We start from the raw sequence: 24,284 nt of genomic DNA, 5'->3' as shown, positions 1-24,284 counted from the left end.
CATAGCATGCTGAAAGAGCAGATGCATTCCTTTCTTCAGCACATGACTAGACCTAAGAGATCACAGGTTAGGAAGTGTAAGGGAAGTTGTGATAATGCACAGGCATTTTGCTTTATTATTCTTTGACATGGAAGGAACTGAGCAGATATGATTTAATTTCTGAGCGTAAGAGAGGAAACGGACTAAATAATGTCTTTTTATAGTATTGAAATGTGATTGAAACCACTAAAAACAAAAGCAAGTAAAATGTAGTACATGGGGTAAGACTTAGAAAGTGGAAAAGAGGTGTTTAAGATTGCGAGTCCTACATGAGATCACGGGAAGAGCAGATCCCCAGGCATTGGAGCAGAGAGGGAGAAACCGCACAGTTAAAAGTCTGGTTGCACATCAGCGCTGGGTACTTTAGAAGAGAGACCAGAATGGGAGGAGGTTCCTCAAGCTGGAGACAGCAGGATGATAGCACACAGCAGCATCAGCAGGGTTTTAAAACTATGGTTTTCGGTTGTAGGACACACATTTCTTCTCATACTTAACATTTGTGAAATTGAGATGATTTTAATATTTATTAAATATTTGAATTTAATTTGGTGATGTCCTGATTGTTATTTTTCCCTAAAGTCATGTATTAAATTTATTGGCTGCATTGGTGTCTGTGCTCACAACACTGAAGAACACGGCCTATATTGTTTGTTATTTCTTAGCAGAAAAGTGCCTCGAGGCAGAGATTGTTTTTTGTCTCTTTTAGTCTTGTGAAAGCCCCACACCTTACCTGGGATGTTATGGGCATCCCATAAGGAAACAAAAACAATTTATAGAAAAACTCATATAGAAAAAGAATTTTCATTTAATAAGAAAATTCTTTTATTTTAACTAACTTTTAAAATTGTTAAAGTTACCCTTCACCCTGCCAACATATAGTAAATCTCTCAAAGAATTTGCACAAGCCATATTCTATGTCTATCCAAGAAAAAAAGACCATGCCAAAAAATATTTCTTTGAACACTGAAATAATGATTATATAACCCCCTCCCCAGTCACAGGAGAAACAAAGTCTTTCCATTTTCTTATGAACAAAAAATATAACCACAGTTACTAGTAGTTACTGTAAGACACCTTGAGAGAAAATATATCAAAACTAAGTCCAAATTCATTATCTTATGTTATATTAGCTAAATGAAACAAATAATTACCTTATATTTCTTACCTTATATTACTCATTACCTTATACTACTATAGTCAGATGAAGCAAATAATTAAAAAAGTAAGCAACATTGTATAGATTTTTTTAAGGAAAGAAAATAACAGTTGATAAATATGAGATAAATGTACTAGAAGATAGAAAATACAATTACATCAAAGCCTTAAAATACACAAAAGTTAGAAAAATCTCAAAGACATAGATAATTTAATAGGAAAAACTGCTACACTTAAAAATTAGGTAAGGAAAAAATATTTTTCAGAGATTTTTTTTAATAGGAAAAGTTGAAAATGATGTCAGAGAGTTATCCACAGGAAGCATCAGTACAATTTTTTTTAATGAGCTATTGTCAGTCTCTACATAGAGATAATAACTACATCAAAGAAGCTGTTACAATGCACAAAATCAGATGCAGAGCCAGCTAGGTTGTTTTACAACAGCCAAGGAACCCTTCTATGTGAACGTACGAATGTCGAAGGAAACAAGCAAATTAGCCATCAATTTCAGACACAAGAGATGCAGACTCCTAAACAAAATGCCAACAACCCATGCTCTGTCTGTCTAGAAAGATTAAACCCCACAGGTGTGAAAGGTTGGGAACCATTCATATGAGTTCCCACAGCAGATGAGGGAAAATCACTCACTCATCTTTAGAGATATCTGAGTGCCATTGGAAGACTGGGTAGGTGAGACAGATTTGTTCGGACGCAAATGAAAGCCCTTTCCATCTCAAGTGTCAGAAGCTGAGAGCCCGGTGAGGAAATTGGAGAGATGTTCAAGCGGCATTTGTTGACAAACATCAACTCTCCTTCCACGTGAAGGATGTGTAGAAGTTAGGATCCAATATTGTAGGAAAACACAAAATTCACACACAGAAGAAAATTAATGCCTAAAGAATTTATAAATGCTCAATCTTGTTAGGCATTGGGGTGCACACCTTTAAACCTAGCACTCGGAGAGGCAGAGACAGGCGGATCTCTGGTAGTTTCAAGTCAGCCTGGTCTATTACATAGGCTAGATTATTGTAATTAATAAATGAAAACAAACAAAAAAGTGCTTTTTTCTAGAAAAGAGGAAAAGACAAGGAAAAATGAAAAAAATTAGGTTCTAACAGAGCTGCAATAAAGCATATAAAAATAATCCATAAATAGCTACTGACTGCAGTAATAAATCTGCAGCCATGGGCATATAAATATACCAGATTCCCTAGGGTCAATTTGAGTAACTGTAGCAAAGTTTAAAAGATAAACAATATACTAATTATGATAAAAATAATTATGTGAATATTGATTTATAAATTTGTTATTATATTACATATAAGAAATTATGGAAACAATTTAAATGGGAAAATATTTAATGGATAATTGAATGTCTTTTCTAGAAAACACTGCGTCCAATATTAGCAGTGTGGAAACTGATTGCAATGTGGTGGGGAGTGAGAAGTCTGAGCACAGTTAGAATTCTAAGCTAATTATTACATATGATATTTTTGTATACGTGTGCATTGGTGGGAAAGAAAATGCTTAAAAGAGAGACTTCATCTCCTGTGTGATCAGGCAATGGATACTCATTTTAAGATTTTCAGCATTACCTAAACCTTTTTTCTGTTTCCAGTGTTTATCTATGCATGTGTGTGTGATGTGCGTGTTTTGCATGTATATGGGTGAATGTGCATGTGGACACCCAGGGGTGATGAGAGAGTCATCATTCATTGGCCTCTACCTTATTTATTGAGGCAGGCTTTCTCAATCAAGCCCAGAGCTCTCCAACAGTTTGCTCAGTGAACTGCCTACCTTTGCATCCTGGGATGGGAGGGTCAGTGTCACCATGTGTTTTACTTGGGTTTCTGAGGGTCTGAACTCTGGTCCTCGTGCTTGGGTAGGCGCTTTAACTGCTGAGTTATGGCCCCACTCCTCATCACCCAACTTTTAAGAGTAAGCATGGATTACTAATATAATAAATTTAAATAAAAATAAAATATAGTAATTTCCAGAAAAAGAAAAAGGCTAAAGTGTGTCAAGTGTCTCATTGCTTCTGACTACACTTTACCCTCTTCAGCTGTTGACTTCAAAACTACATAAAACTACTGTTTTAAACTGAACTTATTTAAAACATGTGTATGTATGTCTTTTTATACCTGTCTGCAGATTGATATATAGACACACCCGAGACAAACAATTTATGCCATACGTTATGTATTTCAAATAGGATTTATTCAGTCTTAATTCATAAAAATTCTCTGAATCCCTAGTATGAAACAAATACCATGCGAGTCCTTTTAAAATGAAATGATTAACAACCACACAGGTAACTTAGCGTCTAGACTACAGGTTTCAGTGTTTTATATTCATAATTCACAGAAGACACAATTTACACCATGACCAGGCTCTATATCTCTCCCTTTCTCTATCTCTGTCTGTCTGTCTGTCTAGTCACTCCTATGTGTATATATGTGTGCACCTGCATTTGGTCAGAAACAATGCCCCCAATACCTATATTTACTACAGTAGATACACTCTCTGATATATTCTTTTTTTTATTCAAATAGTCTAGAAATGGCAACAGTATACAACCAACTAATCCCATAATCATTTAAGAATCCTAGACTCAGTTTGAAAGAAGAGTCTCTGGGCTGATTCAGTCCATAACTGGGCCTGCTGTGGTACACAAACACTCAGATCCCTAGAGTGAGAGGCTGGACCTCAAGACAAGTCTCATTATTAGACATATGCTAAAAGCTACTTTATATTTGTTCGTAAATTACAGAGGGCAATTGCTAGATGCAGAAGCCCGCTTTGCTGCAGAATGCCCTCAGTGCAGACACAATGAAAGGCCGAGTGCACAGAGAAAATTTCACAGGGATAAAAGCAAATCTATCTTATTAATTCCTGGTTAGTCTCCCTTCCCGATGCATTCACTTACACTTTCTTCCTGTACAACGACTCCTAAACATCTCTTTATATGAAATAATGTTTCCTGTCTGCCCTTCTCAATGACTCGGACTCCTTTTTCACTTCTCAGTCTTTGGAGTCAAGGAAGTTTCTGGGGCAAAGTTGCCATTGAATGGAAGCCCAAGGAATGAATGAATGAACGTGTAACTAAGCAACCATATGCTTTGAAATTTATTCTCGAGTCCTAGGTCCAAAATGACAAAAAAAAGTAAAAATGAGGTTATTATTTTCCTTTAGTGATGCTGGGACATTAATAGGTTTTCTTCTTATTTTGGAAATAAGATCATTAAGAAAAGCCTTGCAATTCTAAGCGAGAAGGCATTCTTAGTTTTGGGAAATCAAATGTCTGCGTCTAGGGGAACACTGAAGACTGGAGAATGAGGTGCCCAGTTTCTCCTGTTCATCAGTTTCCCCTTCACCAGTGTGGATTTAGGGACGGTAGTTTTGTAACTTTACATCTACATCTAGAAAGGAGAACATTTTCCTCTTTTTGAATTTGGGAAATGTTAAAAGCAGTTCAAACCCACACCTAAACCACAAACTCCTGATCTCAACAGCGTCCCCCCAGTCGCCAATGCACGCACTGTTTTCAAAGGTTTTCCCTGCCGTCATTCACGTTAATTGTGAGACCACGATTTCCTGGTCGGGAATGTGAGTCTCTGATTTCCTCATAACCACACGCAGGTATAGAAAACTTATGCCTATGGGCTGCCTGACCATCTATCTGGAAATTACTATAAAGGGAATTTTTCAGAAAACAGGAAGCTGGGTCTGCACTGAAGAGATGGAGGAAAAAGACGTATTTGATAGCTCTAAGAAACTAAATGAGATTTGCTATTCAGAAACAATCTGGAACCCCGGCAATTAGTGATGATGGGAGAGCAAGACTGAAAAACGGAGATGTCTCCACATGGTTTGGGGGTATCCATTAGTACAGGGTGAGCCAGAAGGTTCATTAGAGAAAAGACATTAGATCATGAAGGGGAATGTCTTTCTCATGCAACGTTTCCTACTGTTTCTCTGAGGGGGAAATTCCAAAGCATTAATATGTTTATACACATATTCATTACACACACACACACACACACACACACATACACACACACACACACATACACACACTCACACAGAGAGACAGAGAGACAGAGAGACAGAGAGAGAGAGAGAGAGAGAGAGAGAGAGAGAGAGAAAGAGAGAGAGCAATTTTCTACTATTACTAGACACTGCAATTGTTGGGTCCAATGTATATTTTCATAAGCATTCACACATATACATTACTAAGTATTCACTGGGCACATAACTAACAAAGGATTGAAGAGTTGCAGGAAACATGTCTTCCGCATGTGCTGCCCTGGTTTTGCCGCTGCCTCAGTTACAGAGCCACATGTGGGGATAGGCTGAGTGAGAGCCAACAGAGACCAGGAAAATCATCTGAAGAAAGATCTGCTGCCTTTACCCAAGTCTAGCCTTGAAAGTGGGGAAGGAAACAGTTCCTCAGTGGCCTGTGGAAACAACATCATACCCTGTCTTTAAAGACCATTTACGCGAATGAATGTGAAGTTTGACCTGTCAGCCTAGCAAGAAGTCAGTGGGACCAACTTTTGTGTCTCTTCATAAACACAATTAACATTGTGATTTCAAGGCTCACAATGAAACAGTGATGGCCAAATGGCGTGGGACAATGGTCTGTATTCTGTCAATTATATTTTAAATAAATGCTGATTGGCCAGTAGTCATGCAGGAAGTATAGCCAGGACAACCAGACAGGAAGTAGAGGTGGGTCAATGAGAACAGGAGAATTCTGGGAAGAAGAAAGCCCATTCCTCTGCAGTCATGACCAGCCATAGAAGAAGCAAGATGTGACTGCCCCACTGAATAAGGTACCGAGTCATATGGCTAACACAGATAAGAATAATGGGCTAATAGAAGTTGTAAGAGTTATTAAGAAGCCTGAGCTATGGGCCAATCAGTTTATAACTAATGTAGACAGGCCTCTGTGTGATTTCTTTGGGACGTAACAATTGCGGGAACCAGGCAAGCCAAAAGGCCTGGGAGAGTTGTAAGGTCACAGACTCTGGTATGCATTACAGTTTTGTTCAAAAGTGCCCATGGAGAATGGCAATACCAGTGATGTGGTAGTGATAGCCATCATTTTAGGGTTTTCTTTGACTCAGAATCTTTTCTATGAAATCCAAAAGGAGAGCTTTCTATAAATTTTCCTTTCCCCCACCACCACAACAGAATAGTTGCTATTAAATAAGAACCAAATGCTGTAAAACTTCAGAATGGTTATGATGCCAACATTTTCTTAAAAGAAAGAACAAGATGGCCACTGTTGTGACCCAAGTGGTTTATAGTTAGGAAGCTGAGCTGGGAGATGCCATGGGCTGCAAATTCTGAACTGTTGTAAACTTGAAGGGCCACAAATTCCAGTTAGATGGATTTTCATATCTTTTACTCTAAACATCATCTTCTCTTTTTAATTTAGTACCCAAAGTTTATTTTAGACCCTTTAAGCTCTGCTAAAACAAAACACATCCCCCTGATTTTAAACAGCTTTGAGAACTGTTTGGGCAATCTGGAATTCATAGGAGTTTCTGCTATGGTCCCTCCTATATTACATAAAATGGTCATTTCTCCCATTGCAGTAGAAGAAAAGAATGTTATTATTGAGAAGTTGGAATTTTGGGTTTTAAGTATGATCCAACACAAACGGTCGTGGTTTGGGGAAACTTAACTTCTTCTAAACTCGGCATCCTGAACTGGAATTAATTGCTCATTAGAGGCAGAAAGGGTTCTTTTTTCAGTTGAATGGAAGTGTAGCATACAGGGTCTTTTTCTTCTTTACTTATTATGGAAAAATAATGTGGTTTTGAACTTTCATTTTTCTGCTTTTTTTTTTGTGGCTATTTAGATTTGGGTTAAAGCCAGAGATGGCTAACTTATTTGATTACAACATAAAAAGAATGATTTCACTTAGACTTTTTAAGGGAACTGAGAAAACAATAGCAAACTTGGGTTTTGGTTGGGTCCTATTGGGCTCAATCGGCAGAGGCAGTGGAGCAGACTGACAGTGTTAAATATGAATACACAAGATGGGAAACATGAACTCCCTCTCCCTGCCCTCTCCATACACATCAAAATTATTTAAAGAGCTGCCAGGGTTTGGGGTTCCTCTTTTCTCCTTTTTTCTCTGGGAGGTAGCCCACATCGGAGAGCCAGCTTTGTTAGCCATTGTGTGGTGATGGTGAGATTCTAGAAGTTATAGGGTCGAGGATGTCTGTGTCACAGCATCTTCGTGTTATATAAAGCTGGGTTGAGGAGGCACTGAATACATGATGTCAGTGTTGTAAACAATCTGGTATTGTCTACTTCACTAAGCAAGTCATTTGCATGTCCTGTCTTTGAATTGCACCCTCACCCTTAGCTCAGCCGGCAGTTGGCATTTCTTTACTCTGGGGTTTTTGCAAAGTCCAAAGCAGATGCCAGTAGACATCAACTTTTTGTGGGTCTTTGTTTTTTTCCTGAGTTCATTAAAGAGATTGGGGCACCCCAAGGTCAAAGATGGAAGAAGTGGGGCTAAGAAAGAAAAGTGAATATGTGGGAGAGAGAGAAATAGATATTGACTTTTGGAGCAATGGAGTTTGTCAAAGAAGTGCCTGCTAGCCAAGCTGAGAGTCAGCTTGAAGTCACCATGGGCCTCTCCATGGTAGCACAGTGAATGGGGCTGGAAGGCCTCCCACGATGCAGTGTGTGCTGTACAATGGCCCAGAACAAGCAGAGGTAAAGGAGAACAGATAAGTTGTCTGGCAGTGGAGTGAATGGTTTCTAAGCACCTTGGCATGTAAACTATTGAAAAACACTTATTGAACACTTCCTACATGACAGACACCATTGCTTTCCATGCAGTCACATACTTATTACCATACTTATATGAAATAGTACCATTAGAAGATGATTAAAGGTGACAGAGAAGTAGAAAATGACCCACATTTTCCCAGTTAGTAATTGGTACAACCCTGATGCAAACTCACGGGCAATCATCTGTAATCTTGACCTAACAAAATATAATAACATGCTCTGCTGCCTGCTACATTTCAAATAAACAGCGCTCAAGCTATCTTCGCCATTTCTGCATTAGAAAGACAGGATGAGTGGACAGAGTGGTTTAGGGTGTCCAGGGCAGATGGCTGGCCAGGGCTGATGAGTCACAGTGACGGGTGCCATGGCCCCAGAAGGAAGATTTAGAAACAAAAGCTTTCCTTTGGAGGATGGGAGTTTACTAAAAGTTTACTAAAGATATCAGTTCTATTTTCGGAATCAGATTACTGATCACAGGAAGTCAGTCAGATGGCCTTGCATAAGAAGTGCTGGAGAAACCCCAGGCTGGCAGAGGCACCTACCGGTGACATGGCTACCGAGAACAGATCCAGTGGTCCAGTCGTGGGAATAGCAGTCAATATCCTGAGCCCGCCTCCTATATTTTTTCTACAAACTTGATAAGTCAGAACTGACATCTGGGAGTAAACACTGAGGAAATGGTAACTTCTGGGGGTCAGGGGTTGGGCAGAGGTAAACGTGAACACAGCTGTACTCTGGGAGAAAGGGGCTTCTGCGGAGAAGTCAGGGACAATTAATGGTCAGAGATTTATGGGAGACATACACAGGGTAGGACCTGGAGAATATGGCAAACATGTATGTGTCCAGGAAAGAGAAAAGGAAATGTCCTCTCTCCCTCTGGCTCTGGGGCTCCCTGCCACTGATCCAGCCAACGACACTGTGATCAGCCCAATGCTACTGGGTTTCAGTGGGAATTTGGACACTGGTTAGGGAACCCCACAATCAATCTTTTTTTCCCCCATGGGAAGATCCATTCCTAGTTCTAAATTGCCAACTTCTAGATGGGTCTCTGCAACATAGTTTCTTTGTGAGTCGGGGATTGCCTATAAACATGTTGCCTCCAAGAGGAGCGATGCTGTGGTTTAAAAGCTAGAGATTCCCTCACATACTGTAGCTCCCAGCTTTCCCCGTACAGCTGTGTGGAGGGTGTTCCTGTGAACGCAGCACTGACACATAAAGGGCTTTAAAGCCACCACCTGCAGCCACAAAAATCCTCCTTTGTTTTATCTCTGTTCTTCTACTTTTCATCTCTTCCTGAAACCCAGTTGAGCAAATTCCAGCCATTAAACTGGCATTTCATGCTTTACCAGCCTCTAGTTCAATCAGGCTTCAGTTCACCTAACTCATGGCCACAGTAGGTTTCTTTCTATCTTTCTCTTTCTTTCTTTCTTTCTTTCTTTCTTTCTTTCTTTCTTTCTTTCTTTCTTTCTTCCTTCCTTTCTTCCTTTCTTCCTTTCTTCCTTTCTTCCTTTCTTCCTTTCTCGTGCTTTGATATTATCATTTCCATTTTTTGGTTCAGCTGTTTTGGGCTGTGAGGCAAGTTGTGATTGCAGATGGAGTCAGCATTGGTAACACATGGAGTCCCAGAGTGCTAATCCACCAAGCAGGGGCTGAATCCCGCATGGAAAGAGCTTGAATCTTGACTGTCCCATAAAGACCCTCAGGTTAGAGCCTTGGTCCCCAGAGTGATGCTACAGGGAGGTGTAGAACCTTTAGAGGTGCGGCCTTTGGTTTTAGTGGGTGTGCCTCTGTAATGTATTGTGCTAGCCCAAGGCCTGATTCTTCTCTTTGGTTTCCTGGCCATGTGATAAGCAATTTTGCTGCCCTACTCACTATCTACCATGATGTTGTGGCTCACACAGGCCTAAAATGATGGGCTGGACTGATTGTGACGGTAACTGTAATTCAGTATTGTGAGCCCAGTGACCCTTTTATTTTCGAAAGTTAGTTATCTTGGGTACTTTGTTATGGTGACAGAAAGCTGATGCAGTAGCCAAACTATAGCTATCTCTGCAACGTACTGTTAATGGCTCTAATTTTTTACTTCATAGTATGACTTCCATATTTTAGTAAAAGAATAATACTTCTCGAAAATAAATGTTATTGTCTCTGTTAGGGTTTCTATTGCTGTGATGAAACACCATGACCAAAAGCATCTTGGGGAGAAAAGGATGTATTTTATCTTATCCTTCCATGTCACAGTCAGACATTGAGGGAAGTCAGGGCGGAACTCAAGGCAGGAACCTGGAGGTATGTGAGGGCTATAGTGACATTTCAATTGTATTTTAATAAACAAAGACTGCCTGAAGATCTGAGAGTAAAACAGTCCCACTGGTCAGCCTTACCGACCAGGTTATGGTAACACACACCTTTAATCCCAGTAGCCACAATAGTTGCCATAGAAATCGGGTGGTGCATTCCATTAGTCCCAGTGGTGCATACCTTTAATCCCAGCCCTAGAGAGGAATATAAAATGGGGCAAGACAGCTCTCAGACACAGTCTCATTCTGAAATTCTGGGAGGCAGGATCTCCATTTCAGACTGAGGTCAAGTTAAAGTCAGTGGCTGACTGTTTTGCTTTTCGGATCTTCAGGTTGAACCCCAATTTCTGACCCCGAGTTTTTATTAATTGTGCTTCATTTAATTGGCTTCAGGGGCCCACAGTTTTGGATTCCTTCCATCTTGACTAAAGGTCTGGGATTTCAGACTCATTCTTGCTCCCCAAGGATGAACAAGATGTTTGACCAAGGGTGCGGCTAGTGAATGCCTTACTCTTTAAAGGCCAGGCTACCAGATGTTTTGACTTAGGGCATAGTCACCCGGTGTTTTGAGATGTAAGCAGGTAATTACATTTGCTTGCTCTTTGTATTGTGGAAGCCCTTTCCTTTTAACTGGGGCATAGAATGACTTTAAGTAATAAACTCAGACTTTTTACAGTATTCATTGGAAGTCCTCTCGACTCTACTTTCTATCTCTTGTCTATTTCTTTTCTCAATCCACACTTCTGTTCTCAGGAATTTACGGCCTGCCGACAGAGACAGGAACTGAAGCAGGGGCCATGGTGAAGCCCTGTTTGCAGTACCTAGGACCAAAAGCCAAGGGAGGGGGACACTACACATAGTGAGCTGGGCCCTCCAACACTAATCATTAATCAAGAAAATTCTCCACAGAATTTCTAACAAGCCAGTCTGGTAGGGACATTTTCTCAATTAAAGTTCTTTCTTCCAAAATGACTCTAGCTCTTGTTAAGATGACATGGAAGTAGCCAGTGCAGCTATAAAAGTATACAGGCAACCCTGGCTAAAGAAAGCAAGCATCCTTAGTGATTTCAGAGAATCCTATTCTTTTATAACTTTTACATTTAAAGTTAACCAAAATGTACTTTCTAGAGGTAATTATAAAGCCAGAAGTCTGGTAGGTTCAGATGAATAACTTAGAAAAAAACATCATTTGTATCTTTGGGTAGTTCAAAGGTACTAGACCAGAAGACAAAAGAAAGTATCTTTTTTTGTAGCAAAAAAATGACAATGGATTTGCGATTGTTATAGGCACCCATCCTTTCTAATAATAAACAGGAAAATACATAAACACATGAGATCCCTAAAATATGAGATGATAAAGTTTACATAATTTAAATAAAAAACCCTCTGATTGTGCCCAACATCCCTCCTATTAATGGTATGTCAATTCTCTTGGAGTCCTTTTTACCCAGACTTATTTATGGACTATGGATAGGCTTGGTTCCACTCTTTGGTTCTGCCTTATAACCTTGTCCTTGTTTAGTTCCGATGATTATGACTATGAGAACTCGATCAGGCTGAGTCAATAAGGCCAGGAGTACCTCAATGAATACCAATTACTTTTATAACATTTTGGGATCTGCTGGGTGTGAGATTTTCCACAGCATTGATGAGTTAGAAGTGTTGATGGCCATGTTGTCACTACATGCCCATGGGAAATAGTGCCTGCAGAGACAACTTGGTAGCTGAGATAGACAGATAGATAGATAGATAATAGAGAAGATAGATAGATGGATAATAGAGAAGATGGATAGATGATAGATAGATAATAGAGAAGATAGATAGACAGACAGACAGACAGACAGATAGATAGATAATAGAGAGGATAGATAGATAGATAGATGGATAATAGAGAAGATAGATAGACAGACAGATAGATAGATAATAGAGAAGATAGATAGATGGATAATAGAGAAGATAGATAGATAATAGAGAAGATAGATAGATAGATAGATAGATAGATAGATAGATAGATAGATAGATAGATAGATGACAGAGAAACTCCCAGTGGCTAGTCCAGAGGAGCTGGATGCAACTACTCCTAAGGACAGCAATGTCAATGGGCAGCTTTTCCCATGGCTGCTTTTACACAAGTCAGCAGTTTCCTGTTTTGCTTAAGCAATTAAACATAGGTTTCCATTCTTTGCAATATAAGAGTCAATTGACTAACCAGAATTATTAATCACTATCTGTATTCTTTTTAAATTTACTTGGTTTTTATTTTTTAATAAAATTGGCTTCTCTGGCTGTCCGATGAAATTTTTCTATGAACACTCACTCAGCAAGGATATTTGCATTAATTTATTTATCGATAGTGTTTCATGTAACCACACTGGCCTCAAACTTTTTGGGTATTTAGGAATGACCTTTAACTTCTGATCCTCTTGCCTCCATCTCTCAAACAGAATTATAGGCATGAGTCATCCTACTGGGCAGTGCAATTTGTTGTTATGAGTTGTCTTTAAGGAACTGGCAAGGAAAATACATTAGAAATCTCATTTCTGGTATTGGACCATTGACATAGGAACTCTCACTCGTATGTATCTCCTTACATTTAGAAAACGATCTTCAGATTGTTTTTGCATTTGCTTGCTGTCTCAGTTACTTCTCTACTGCTGTGATGAAACACTAACGAAAAGCATCTCGGGGCAGAAAGGGTTTATTCATCCTACACATCGAGGTAGCATTCCCTCCCTGGGGAACGTTGGGGTAGAAACTCAATCAGGGTACAGGCCTGGGGACAGGAACTGACGCAGAGGCCGTGGAGAAGTGATGCTTACTGGTTTGGTCTCCATGACTTACTCAGCCTCCGTTCTTATTGTTACCCAGGACTACCAGCCCAAAGCTAGCACTGTTTATGCAAACTAGGCCCTCACATTAATTATCAATGAAGAGAATGCCCCACAGACTTGCCCACAGGAAATCTGGTAGGGGAATCTTCTCAGTTGAGGTTCCAAATGAGTCTAGCTTGTGCCAAGGTGACATAAAGCTAGTTAGCATACTTGTCTACGGTATTCCCACATTCAGTCTCTTACACGATGGTTAGCATGACCTCAGCATCACGTTGTTCACCTCTGTTGAGTACAAATCTTTATCTTTCACTGTCCTGGTCAGTAGCTAAGCACATTCCTTCAACTTGTCAACTAGATCACCACCCCAACAGGATGAGAAAACCCTTTCAAGTGCTTTCCTTGACGAACCCAGCCTCCCCACTTTTGTTTGCAGCCATACTATACCTGAGCCAACTCCCTTTCCAGAACGTTGTGCTACCAAGTTTTTTAGGTCAATGGAAACGAGAATGTCATGTTAGGCTAAGTTATGTCAACTACCATTACCCCCCCAATGTGTTCTCTTGTCATGTCCAAGAGTCCATAAACTCTTTTATAAGTAAACATTCTTCTAATTTAGCCAAGAATCTCAAAAGGAGAAGAGAGGAATATGCTGCCCATGTAGAAGGCATAATAAAGGAATGGACAGTTACAGAAAACCCGAGAGCCATCCCATTTTTGAAATTACAGGATATTCATGCTGCTATTAAATAAGCAGATAATCTTTATCTGCTAATAAAAAAGGCAGTCTGTTGCCAGAGAACAGTGACAGTCTTAAATTTTACAGAAAATAAAAAATACCAGCAGATAGCAGGTATCATGTTTTCTTTTGGCAAATGTTAACACTTCACGGCAAGCATGCCTTGCTTACTTAATTGGGCCTATAAAAACCCACCAGGCCATTTCTCTGGGAGGCACTGAAATTCCCTAGACCAATTCTTTATAGCTTTTCAGAACCTGGATGGGAAACAGCCACAAAGGCGGCTGACAGAAAGGGCTTTCCAGCTCGGGCCCATATTGACAAACTGTAAAATCGCTGCGTGTTCACATATTTAAAGCAGGTGACGTGACTGAATCCAGCAAGTTATCATTACTACTATTATTTTCATTTGTAGAAGAAAAAATGAATCACTGACATGAGATGATGATAATAATAATAATTAATAAATGTGTTGGCTGAAGCAAGCCCCATATTGCCTAAATGGTGTCCACAGCACCTTGTCTGCGACCAACTGCAGACCCAACACATTAGGTTACCCTCTTTGAGTCCATATAGGAGCTTGCTACAGCATTTGCCATATATGCTATTGTCCTATGGAGTGTTAGGTTAGATACATATATTCCTTAGCCAGATTGTGAGTCTCTCTAAATTGGACATAATGCTATATTCTTGCTACCAATGATTGGCTTCCACTGAGGCTGAGCAAATGGATATTTTTTGAAATTGAGATTGAGGAAATGAATATTTATTAAAATTGAACAGGATATGGAGAAAATGGAAAAGAAATGCAAAGGAAAAAAATTGTGAGAGATGCCTTAGGCTCAGGCCATTGAGTGTGCATAGTATCGAAGAAGAAAAAAAAATAAGTTTCACTGAGAAAAGTACTTTAAAATATTCATTTCATAATCTCTTCAGTAAACATTTTCATCATATTAGGTTTAAAGACTTTTGTGAGTATACTTGCTCTCTGGGCCATTTTTAATCAAGTTTGAGAGTACAGCTGGACATCTGCAGCCATTAGTCAGCCATACACTGAAAACATGTTCGTTTTTCTGCATCTGGATAACTGCAGGGATAGCTCTGTTAGCAAAGTACTTGCCTTGCTAGGATGAGAACCCAGAATCTATTTCTAGAACCTTCATTAAAAAAATTCCAAGCACGGTGAAACATGCTTATAATCACAGTGCTGGGGAGGTGAAGACTGCTGAAATCTTTAGAGTTCATTGGTCATTGGTCAGCCATCCTAGCCTAAGTGATCCAAGGCCAGTGAGGGGCCCTATCCCCAAAACAAAACAAAACAAAACAAAAAAGGTAGACAGAACCTGAAGAATGGCACATGAGGCTCATGTCTGAACTTCATACATAGGACATACACGTGTTACAGGATATTTGATAACCCTGTATGAAAGTCACCTTCTGATTGGTTTAATAAAGAGCTAAATGACCAATAGTTAGGCAAGAGAGGATAGGCAGGACTTCTGGGCAGAGATAGGAACTCTGGGAAGAAGACTGAACTCTGAGAGGCAGAGGTTTTACCAGCAAGACACAGAGGAAGTTGGACATACAGTGTGGAGAAGAGGTAACCTATGTGGCAGAATGCAGAATATAAGTGGGTTAATTTAAGTTATAAGAGCTAGTTGGGAACAAGCCTAAGCTAAGGCCAAGATTTCATAATTAGTAAGAAGTCTTCATGTCATTATTTGGGAGCTGGTAGTTCAAAGAGAAAGTACGACTAAAGTGAGTGCTCCATGTGTGGCATGTATATCAGAATACGACCTGAGAAAGCTGAGAAAAGATCTGGACCTTGAGCCAGACATGGCTTCTCTCTCAAGCAGGCCCCGTGCTTGAGGCATACAGAGGTGCAGCTCCTTTAGTTGGCTCTGCTGTTCAGCCCAGCATTGAAACAGTTGCTGTGCTAGTTGGCATTAGGCAGAAATGCCTGCTGCATCATGGGTACACCACCTTCCCAGAGCTGAGGCAGACAGGCACTGCAGATTGGTGCCAGTAGACATGAGGCTTAGTTGGTTCATATACAAAGGCAAACAGCGGATGCAGCTCAGAACCAGTGGGGTAGTCTGCTGGATGACCCAAGGTGGAGTGGTGAGGGACAAGCCAGGCACAAGTACCATGTGCTGAGGGGAGCCACACAGCAGGTGACTGTTTAAGGTTTGGCTCATATAGTCAAAGAAGGCTGCACACTGTAGAAAGCCCAGTCCAGACCAAAAAACCCTTGGACAGGGACAGTGTGCTTGAAAATGTGCTTGGAAGATAAATAAAGAAAAGAAAATGGGTATAGACCATCATAGAAAAAAATCTGTTAAAAAATAAAATCTTTAAAGAAAGAGTAAATTAATATAAAAAGAATAAATCATGTAAGGATGGGAAATACACAGACATCTGGATCCTACATAGTGCTTTATTATATATACCTTTGAGATTTTTTAAATACTAATGAGCAAAAAAAAACTCAACATGTGCTAAGAGACACTGGATTATGGAAACTGCTGAAATAAACCAGCCTATATATTTTAAGGATGCTGTAACTTTAGAATGGAAGTCAGAAAATATGTTGTGTTGGCGGGGGAAGGTTATGCCTTTGTCTCTACAGAAACAAAAAGCTATGGATTCCTTCAAAATTAAAAAGGTCAGGTTTGTCTGCAGGAAAAACCAAAAACTATAGGACAGGAGATGTATAGTCTGATCTCTCAACATGAAGACAGCTCTGAGACTGGATGAGACATGATAAATTTTGTTGGCTACAGAGTTCTCATGACTTATTATTACATGCCATTCACTCATATGGCATGGATGGAAATTTATATTACAGATGGGTTATGCAGGCCAAAAGGGCTTATAAAGCTGACAGATGCCTTTTCCTGCTCCAATACAGAACATAAAATCATCTATAGTTGACTGCACGCCGCACATTCCATACTTGTGCTAATGCAGATATCTATGTTTGTGTGTTTCAGATAAAGAAAGGACCAGGCACCAGGGAAGACAAGTGGCCCAGGTGGTTCATTCTCTAAGAATGACAGTTGCAGTGTGCTCAAAAATCTGCATTCAGCACAGCTTCAAAGCTGTTACCCGATGTGGTCCAGCTTCACAGCCCACTCCAGCCAGGTCTTCAGATAAGCTCTGCACTCTCCCATCACAGAGAGAACGAACAACAAACGATGCAGCTAGCTCTTCCAGGACTTGACCACAATCTCAATATTCTCAGGATCTCCTAAAGATGTCATCGATCCCACACAGCAGGAAGTAATTTAGGAACATGATGCCCACATTTCCAAGAAGTTGGGTGTGTGATTTTTGGTCACTCAAGTGTTTTTGTATATTTGTCATTTTTTAGGGGTTTAGTAACAAGTTGTTTTTGGTCATGGTCAGATAGGAAACTAATCAAAGGAGGTTGGATTCAAGGATCTCTTTCTGAAAGGAAAAATGGGGGGATATAGGAGTGATAAGATAAAATGGTAGATTATTTAACCTATTGAAAAGCAACTACTAGTCTCCAATGTTTACATTGGTATGGATTTTTGTATATTGATACAGATTTAAGGCTATTTTTGTTATACTGTATATATGTTTCTACTCTTATTTAAGGCATTGTACCCATACAGCGCACTTAAAAATGTAATGTAAAGTTCTAGTTCTTGAAAGCAATTATTACAAACTATTTAGGATAATTAAGAAATGCAGGTTAAAAGTTAGTCATCTATAACAATCAGACTTGTAGTCATGTTAAGTATATTTTCAAAGTCAAACAGAGATATATTTTAGATAGATAGGTGGTCTTCAAACACTTCAGAGTTCTAAAGAATTTAAGATTTTTAATAACATAAAGCTTTTCATGATAGTGAGATATTTCTGCTCCTGGCAGCACCAGTTTACTTCAGGGAAGATAATGGGCATTGAAGAACCTCCGTACAGAGTTTGCATAAGAAACTGCTCTTGCCTTCACTGCTGACAATATGTTGTCCAAATTGGATGTAAAGTTTATAAAGATTGAAAGACATATAAAGTTAAGTTGTTTATCTAAGAAACTATTTTAGGTCTAAAATGATATTTTTAGGTTTTGATACAAGTTATGGTACAAAGTGATTTAGGTACAATACTTAGGACTCAACAGGTTAGAACAGATAATATGACACTTTCTCCAAAGTTGTCAAATAAAGATGGAGTTGACATCATGAATGTAATTCTTTTCTGATAATTGTTCTTATTGTATATAGTTTTATTGTGTTATAGTTAAACCCTTTCCTTTTTATTTAGACAAAAGGGGAAATATTGTTGGACATTTCACTGGCTCAAAGGCACCTTATGATTGGTTTAATAAAGAGCTAAATAGCTAATACCAAGGCAGGAGAGGATAGATGGGACTTTCAGTCAGAGATAGAAACCCTGGAAAGAATCTGAGAGGCGGAGATTTCACCAGTGAGACGAAGAAAGTCGAATATACAGTATGGAAGAGAGGTAACAAGCCACATGGCAGAATGTAGAATAATATAAATGGGTTAATTTAAGTTATAAGAGCCAGTTGGGAACAAGCCTAAGCTAAGGCCAAGCTTTCATAACTAGTAAGAAATCTCCGTGTCATTATTTGGAAGGTGAGCTATCATTATTCTCTAAATTGCAGAGATTAAAAACTGTCTACATAACATTGGCATTACATTAAGTATCCTCGATAGTCCGTAAATGCTCCAAAGTATATAGGAGAAAGCCTACATGTTCTATACAAATCCTTAGCATTTTAAATAAGGGTCTTGAACATATGCAGGTTTGTTATCTGCAGAGTAGTCCTGAGGATAGCAAGGGAGGATTAGTTATAGGATAATTTATCTTCCTAGTTTCCTGGGAGCACAAAATTTTCTGGAATAGGGTGGTTGTGAAGAACATTCTTTAGGCCTCTTGACCTGAGTGTGGTACTTTACATCTCAAAGTCTGTGAAATATTTTTGATGATGATGATGATTTTATGAGCAAACAGGGATTGCTTAGAGATTTATGGAAATGGAAGGAACCAATGCTCAGTTTCTATTATTGAGTCTGAATCTCAGATTCCTTGTTGATTACCTGGGGAATTATAAGGTGCTAGGGGTAGCTCTCTCCTTCCCTGCTTTTTGATTTGAATTTAACAAGAATTTCTGTGGTCTGAGGACCAGCCTACTCTAGACACCTCAGTCTCATGAAAGATGTTTTGCTGGGTCTGGCTGAGAGGCAGGAATAAAATGTTAATTTTTCTAAACTTGCTTTCCTAGGCCTCCCCTAGACAAAAGGTATCAGTGTTTTCCTTTGGCACAGGGGAAGGAGTAGAAAGGATGCTGAGATGCTAATCCCAAATTGGGAGTATCTCAGGCGATCACAGAGATACTTTGTCTTTTATGACAGTGCAGTTCCCAGCATCCCTCTGGGATGCCTTAGACTCAAATTGTCTGGGAAAAGTAAAATCAGTCACATTTGGCAAAGCTCAATGCACCAGAGCATGGGAAACACAAATTAAAATAGATACTTCTTCAGTCACTAAACTGTTTGGTTACAAGTTTGCTTGGTATAAAGAGAATCATTAGAAAAGGCAGCTCCCAAGGGACAGCCTCCAATTCAGGTTTGGTGAGCTTCACAGGCATGTTCAGTCTCTTTGAGGCTTAGCATCTTCACCCTTTTAGCTCAAAGTAAAGAAATCTTTAAACAAAGCCAAGATAACAAGGGCTAGCCATTCTGAAATTACTTTTATTCTGCTCATAGGAATTCATAAACACTTTTTAATTCGTTGGACATGGTGTTCTGTTCCTGGGATAGAGGCAATCACTTTATCGCTTTTGTTTGTTAAGGGAGTCTGAGCTTTGCTAACAAGTGCCCCTCATCTCTTGTTTAAGGTAGTAAATCAATCAGGATCAAATTTGAGACAGGGTGAGTTATTATTCCATCTGTTATTCCATGGAAATCTCTCTTTTCTATTATGGCGAATCTAAGAGACACATTGCCCCACCACTGTGAATGTCATTCTGTTTAATTTTAACATCTGTATAAAACATAAAGATACTGATTTGGCTACATAGTCTGACATGCTTTCCCCTAAAGAGGCTGACATCTCTGGGTTTGGATCACCAATATGCACAACATACTTTTGTTAATATGAATTTATACATTTCTTTGGATTTTTTTGGAGACTGAATCTCATGTATCTTAGTCTTACCATAAAAATTAGGCTAGCCTTGAACTCTCGATCCTTCTACTTTAGACTCCTCAGTGCTAGGATTCCAGCTGTGTGCCACCTTCCTGGCTCCATTAGTGTTTGTAAACCCTATTCTATGAAACAGCACCTCCTGGCCTGAGGGGCCATTGTTCTGGACAACAGTGGGAGGTGCTGGAATTTGACCACATGTCATTCACAAGCTCATATGATGCAGACGTGAAAACTAAAGGGCATTAGCTGCATCCTCCACCCCATGATCTTGTGATCAGAAATGTGTGTGGAACCCAGAGCAGGAAACTCCTATTTAATATGCTTGTTTTTCCAAGATGATAAACTAGAAGGCTCCAATCACCCAAGAGGACTCAAAGGATGGGCTACAGCCAGGACATCACAATGACCACACTCAGCTCCTTTCTAATAGTAGTACCTAGAGCTAATACTTATAGTGACATGTATTGAGTGCCAGCTGCAGGTTACACACTGTAGCTGACAAGTTCTTATCACCCTACTCTAAGCTCTGCCCCTGGGCATTTTTGTGGGTGTTCCTGAGTTGTGTGTATGTTATAGGTACACCTACAAGACAGGGAAAATGCTACACAGAAATCAGAGTCTGTCTTCAGTGCTGACAAGATTCTCTTCTGTTTCTTGAATATTGAATGAATTAGCACCATGGATCCTTCGACAAAAACTCCCTGTATCTCAGGACATGACATTCTGATTGTTGTGTTTGTTTGTGTGTTTTTGAGACGGGGTTTCTTTGTGTATCTCTGGTTGTCCTGGAACTTGTTTCGTAGACCAGGTTGGATTCCAATTCACTGACATCAACCTGCCTCTGCCTCCCAAGTGCTGGAATTAAAGACACACGACACCACTGCATGGCCCTTCACTATACTATTATACTGGTAAGATTTGGGGAACATGAATTGCTCAGATCTCATATACAAACAGTAGATATATTTGGCAATAATATTCTGAAATTTACTTCTAGTAACTCATATTTAAGGTCTAAGAGAAGGAGAGGGAGGATTAAAGTACACAAATGTTCCTTGTCCTCTTTAAAGTAGCTGACCTACTTGCCCCAGACGGGTGAGCTACCCAACAGAAAGTCAGCATGAGAGCAGATAAAATGAACAAGTGCATTTCTGTGGTTTGATTTATATAAACAACTTCTGTGGGAGAAGATGACTGTGGTCTGGGTATGTTCATATCTATAAAACTCAAGAAACATGAATGTAACCTGATATGCACAGAATTTTCTTGACCCGACTGTGGAATTCTGCTCTGAATTATTTTGGTCGAGAGAAACTTAAGATTGGAATCAGACATGGGCTTACCCAGCGGAGGTCATGGTCACATGGCCCTGCTCGTCCCTCTTCATCTTCATATAAAGGGAACCCTTCTCTTCGAGCCTGATAGTACTCCTTCCGAAGTTTCTGGATGCGGTCACTGTTAGCAGTCATGGGACGGCCACTGTAGCACATGAATAGATATGGTCACATGGTGGACATCAGCCTCGAAGATCCCCTTTTCCTTTCCCTGTTAAAGGGTCTGATGTCCAAACTTGAAATTTGACAATGTAATTTAAACTAGGAAAATGGTAAAATCAGTAATAAGCAAAGGAAGGACATCACACACACACACACACATACACACACACACACACACACACACACACACACATACACACACTCATTTAGCTCCAAGTGTCAAGGCAAATGATTTGGGATTAATAAGTGCTTTGGGAATGAGAAGGTAAGATCATGTCCTGACCTTCTAGAGCCATTAAAAAACTCACCGCGTTCTTCTTACAATCACCTATACAGTGTTTGGTTAAATTTAAATATGGGTATCTCATTCTTTCAAATGTCATTGCTTATTTGAGATCAAATCCCAGGTGTTTGACCTGAAGGTTGGATGTGACAAATGATTGGCTGGCATGCACCAGCATTCCTTTCAGTGAAACACAAGAACTTGTGTGTGTGTGTGTGTGTGTGTGTGTGTGTACGTGCACGTGTGTATGTGTGTGTGTGTTAGGGGATAGGGTGGTGGCAGGATGTAGGCCACTGTATGAGTAAAGATAGACCACAGGAAAGAAAGAAGGTGAAAGATATGGCAGTAAGGGAAAGATTTGGGTAGGGCAAAGTAGACAACTACCTTTTCATTTTTCAGTGTGCTCCCTGTCCAAGGGTCATGTCTCTCTGTGTTACCCACTGATTCTGCTTAAGATTACAACTTGCCCAGTGCTACCTTGGGCAACTAGTGGCCCCTTTTTAGGTTGGGTTGATTTGTTATGATTATTTTAACATAATCAGGATTATGCTTATGTTTTATAATCAGTCCAGGGCGGCAAGACAAAACAGATATACAGGTCTTGATTTGCCATTGAGCCTTACTGGTTCATTTAACGATTGAGTGTCCTATTGTGCCAGACCTCATTTTAAGATCTGGAGATGTAAAGATGAGCATTTCATATCCTTTCCTGGATGAATATGCTGTGGGATAATCCTCTTGTACAGTGTAAAGATTTGTACACTTAAATTAGTATAATAAAACGTTGATTGGCCAGTAGCCAGGCAGGAAGTATGGGCAGAGCAATCAAACTAGTGATGATGGGAAGGAGAAGAGCGAAGTGGAGAGTCACCAGCCAGATGCAGTGGGCCCCGGTGATGACTGTGCCACGCTAATAAACATGGAAAAGCATAAATAGAAATATGGGTTAATTTGAGTGTAAGAGTTAGCTAGTAACAAGCCTGAGCTATCGACTGAGCATTTATTACTTGTATTAAGCCCTCGAGTCAATTATTTGGGAAGCAGATGCCAGGAACAAATGGGTGGGAGAGAAATGTCTGACTACATGAACCACAATCCTGGAGGAATGAGGATGACTGCACAGGAGGAATCTGCACAGGGCTCATGGGAGGGTAAGAGCAGGGTAAGAGCAGGCCATGGGAGGTGATGTGGAAGGCTAGAGGAGGTGACACTCTAGTTGAAACTTATAGGAACAAACAAATTTTGCTTTGGGGATTCATTCCCCAGTCAGAACATTTGGTCAAGTAGGGGTCCCAATTACCTTTGTTCTGCCCCCCTTCACATCGGAAGATATGTGCTCCCTTCCTCATGTTATTAGTAAGCATTGATGATCTGAGTCTTGGATAAGAATCATTCTGTAGTTTATGAGCTATATGGGAGGGATTGTGGGAAGAGGGACAAGGGACTATTGGATAAGTTTGTAGAAGCCCTGATGTGAAGAACCTTGCATGTCATAAAGGTCCTTAGGTTATTATTGTTTAGTTTTACAGTTAAATGAGACACCTTATTAAAAAAAAAGAGCTAACTCAAAACAAGTAAAGTATTTGAAAATTAAGCTGGAAAGTTATAAGAAATAAAGCAGTAAGTAAACATGCTTGCAGGACAAGGTCTTCTACTAGATGGGAAAGTAGTGGACAGCGTGCCCACATGTTGGCTGTGTGGCTTCTCCCAGTAAGTATGCACTGACCACTGGGATTCACGGGTACACTAGAGATGTCAATTGATCAACAATCAATGCTTTTGACTAAGAAAGGGCAAACCCCGAGTTTGGAACAATGGCTCCGTACTTAGGAGGACTTTGATTCTCAGCACACATGTTTACATGTTTACAGTCACCTATAATTCAAACTCCATGAAATCTGCCACCTTGGGTCTATGTGTGCACCTGTACTTACATGCATATAACCATGCAGACACACATGCACACACATAATTGAAAATAATGAGAATAAGTCTTAAAAATTAATAAGTTAAGTGCCTGGGGGGTGAGGGGAGGAGACACAGACCTTTTTTTTTTTTCCTATGTATTGAAAAATTCTTATAATAGTTCTAATTCTCCTTCCTTTTTGTTTTTAATTTAAAAAGATAACCCTCAAATACAATAAGGGACTGCTAAGCTTTCCTGGAGAGCATGCAGTGAGAGCAGCATGCTCTACTCTGAGAGGTGCCTGGGCTCCTTAGGCATACAAGATGACTGCAGGGGCTGGATCCAATGCACAGGCTTCTGCTGGTTACAGAGATGCAAGAGCAGCATTCAAACTCACCAGATGAGTTCAATCAACGTGGTGCAAACATTGCATACATAATCTATTAGTTTACCCCAAAGAAACTGAAGCATTGAATTCAAGTAGAATGAAGTCATCAGTAATAAAGGAAAACAGAAAA

General features: G+C 39.8%; 1 protein-coding gene across 6 annotated transcripts in view; it reads right to left on the bottom strand.

Annotated features, from left to right (window-relative positions):
- Positions 1 to 24,284, bottom strand: part of Pard3b (par-3 family cell polarity regulator beta) — a 974,006-nt gene that overhangs the window by 90,397 nt on the left and 859,325 nt on the right. For 5 of the 6 annotated variants that reach the window (XM_048458971.3, XM_048458969.3, XM_048458967.3 and 2 more), the window contains one exon: positions 21,425 to 21,560. The exons of the other annotated variant lie outside the window; for it this stretch is intronic. In XM_048458971.3, coding sequence (XP_048314928.3) covers positions 21,425 to 21,560 — 136 coding nt within the window. The remainder of the gene's footprint in view (positions 1 to 21,424; positions 21,561 to 24,284) is intronic. 6 annotated transcript variants of the gene reach the window in all.

This window comes from Myodes glareolus, chromosome 1 (assembly GCF_982192425.1).
Source record: "Myodes glareolus chromosome 1, mMyoGla1.1, whole genome shotgun sequence".
NCBI lineage: Eukaryota > Metazoa > Chordata > Mammalia > Rodentia > Cricetidae > Myodes > Myodes glareolus.
The sequence above is the reverse complement of the archived record's forward strand: the minus strand, read 5'-3'. Positions and strand labels throughout refer to the sequence as shown.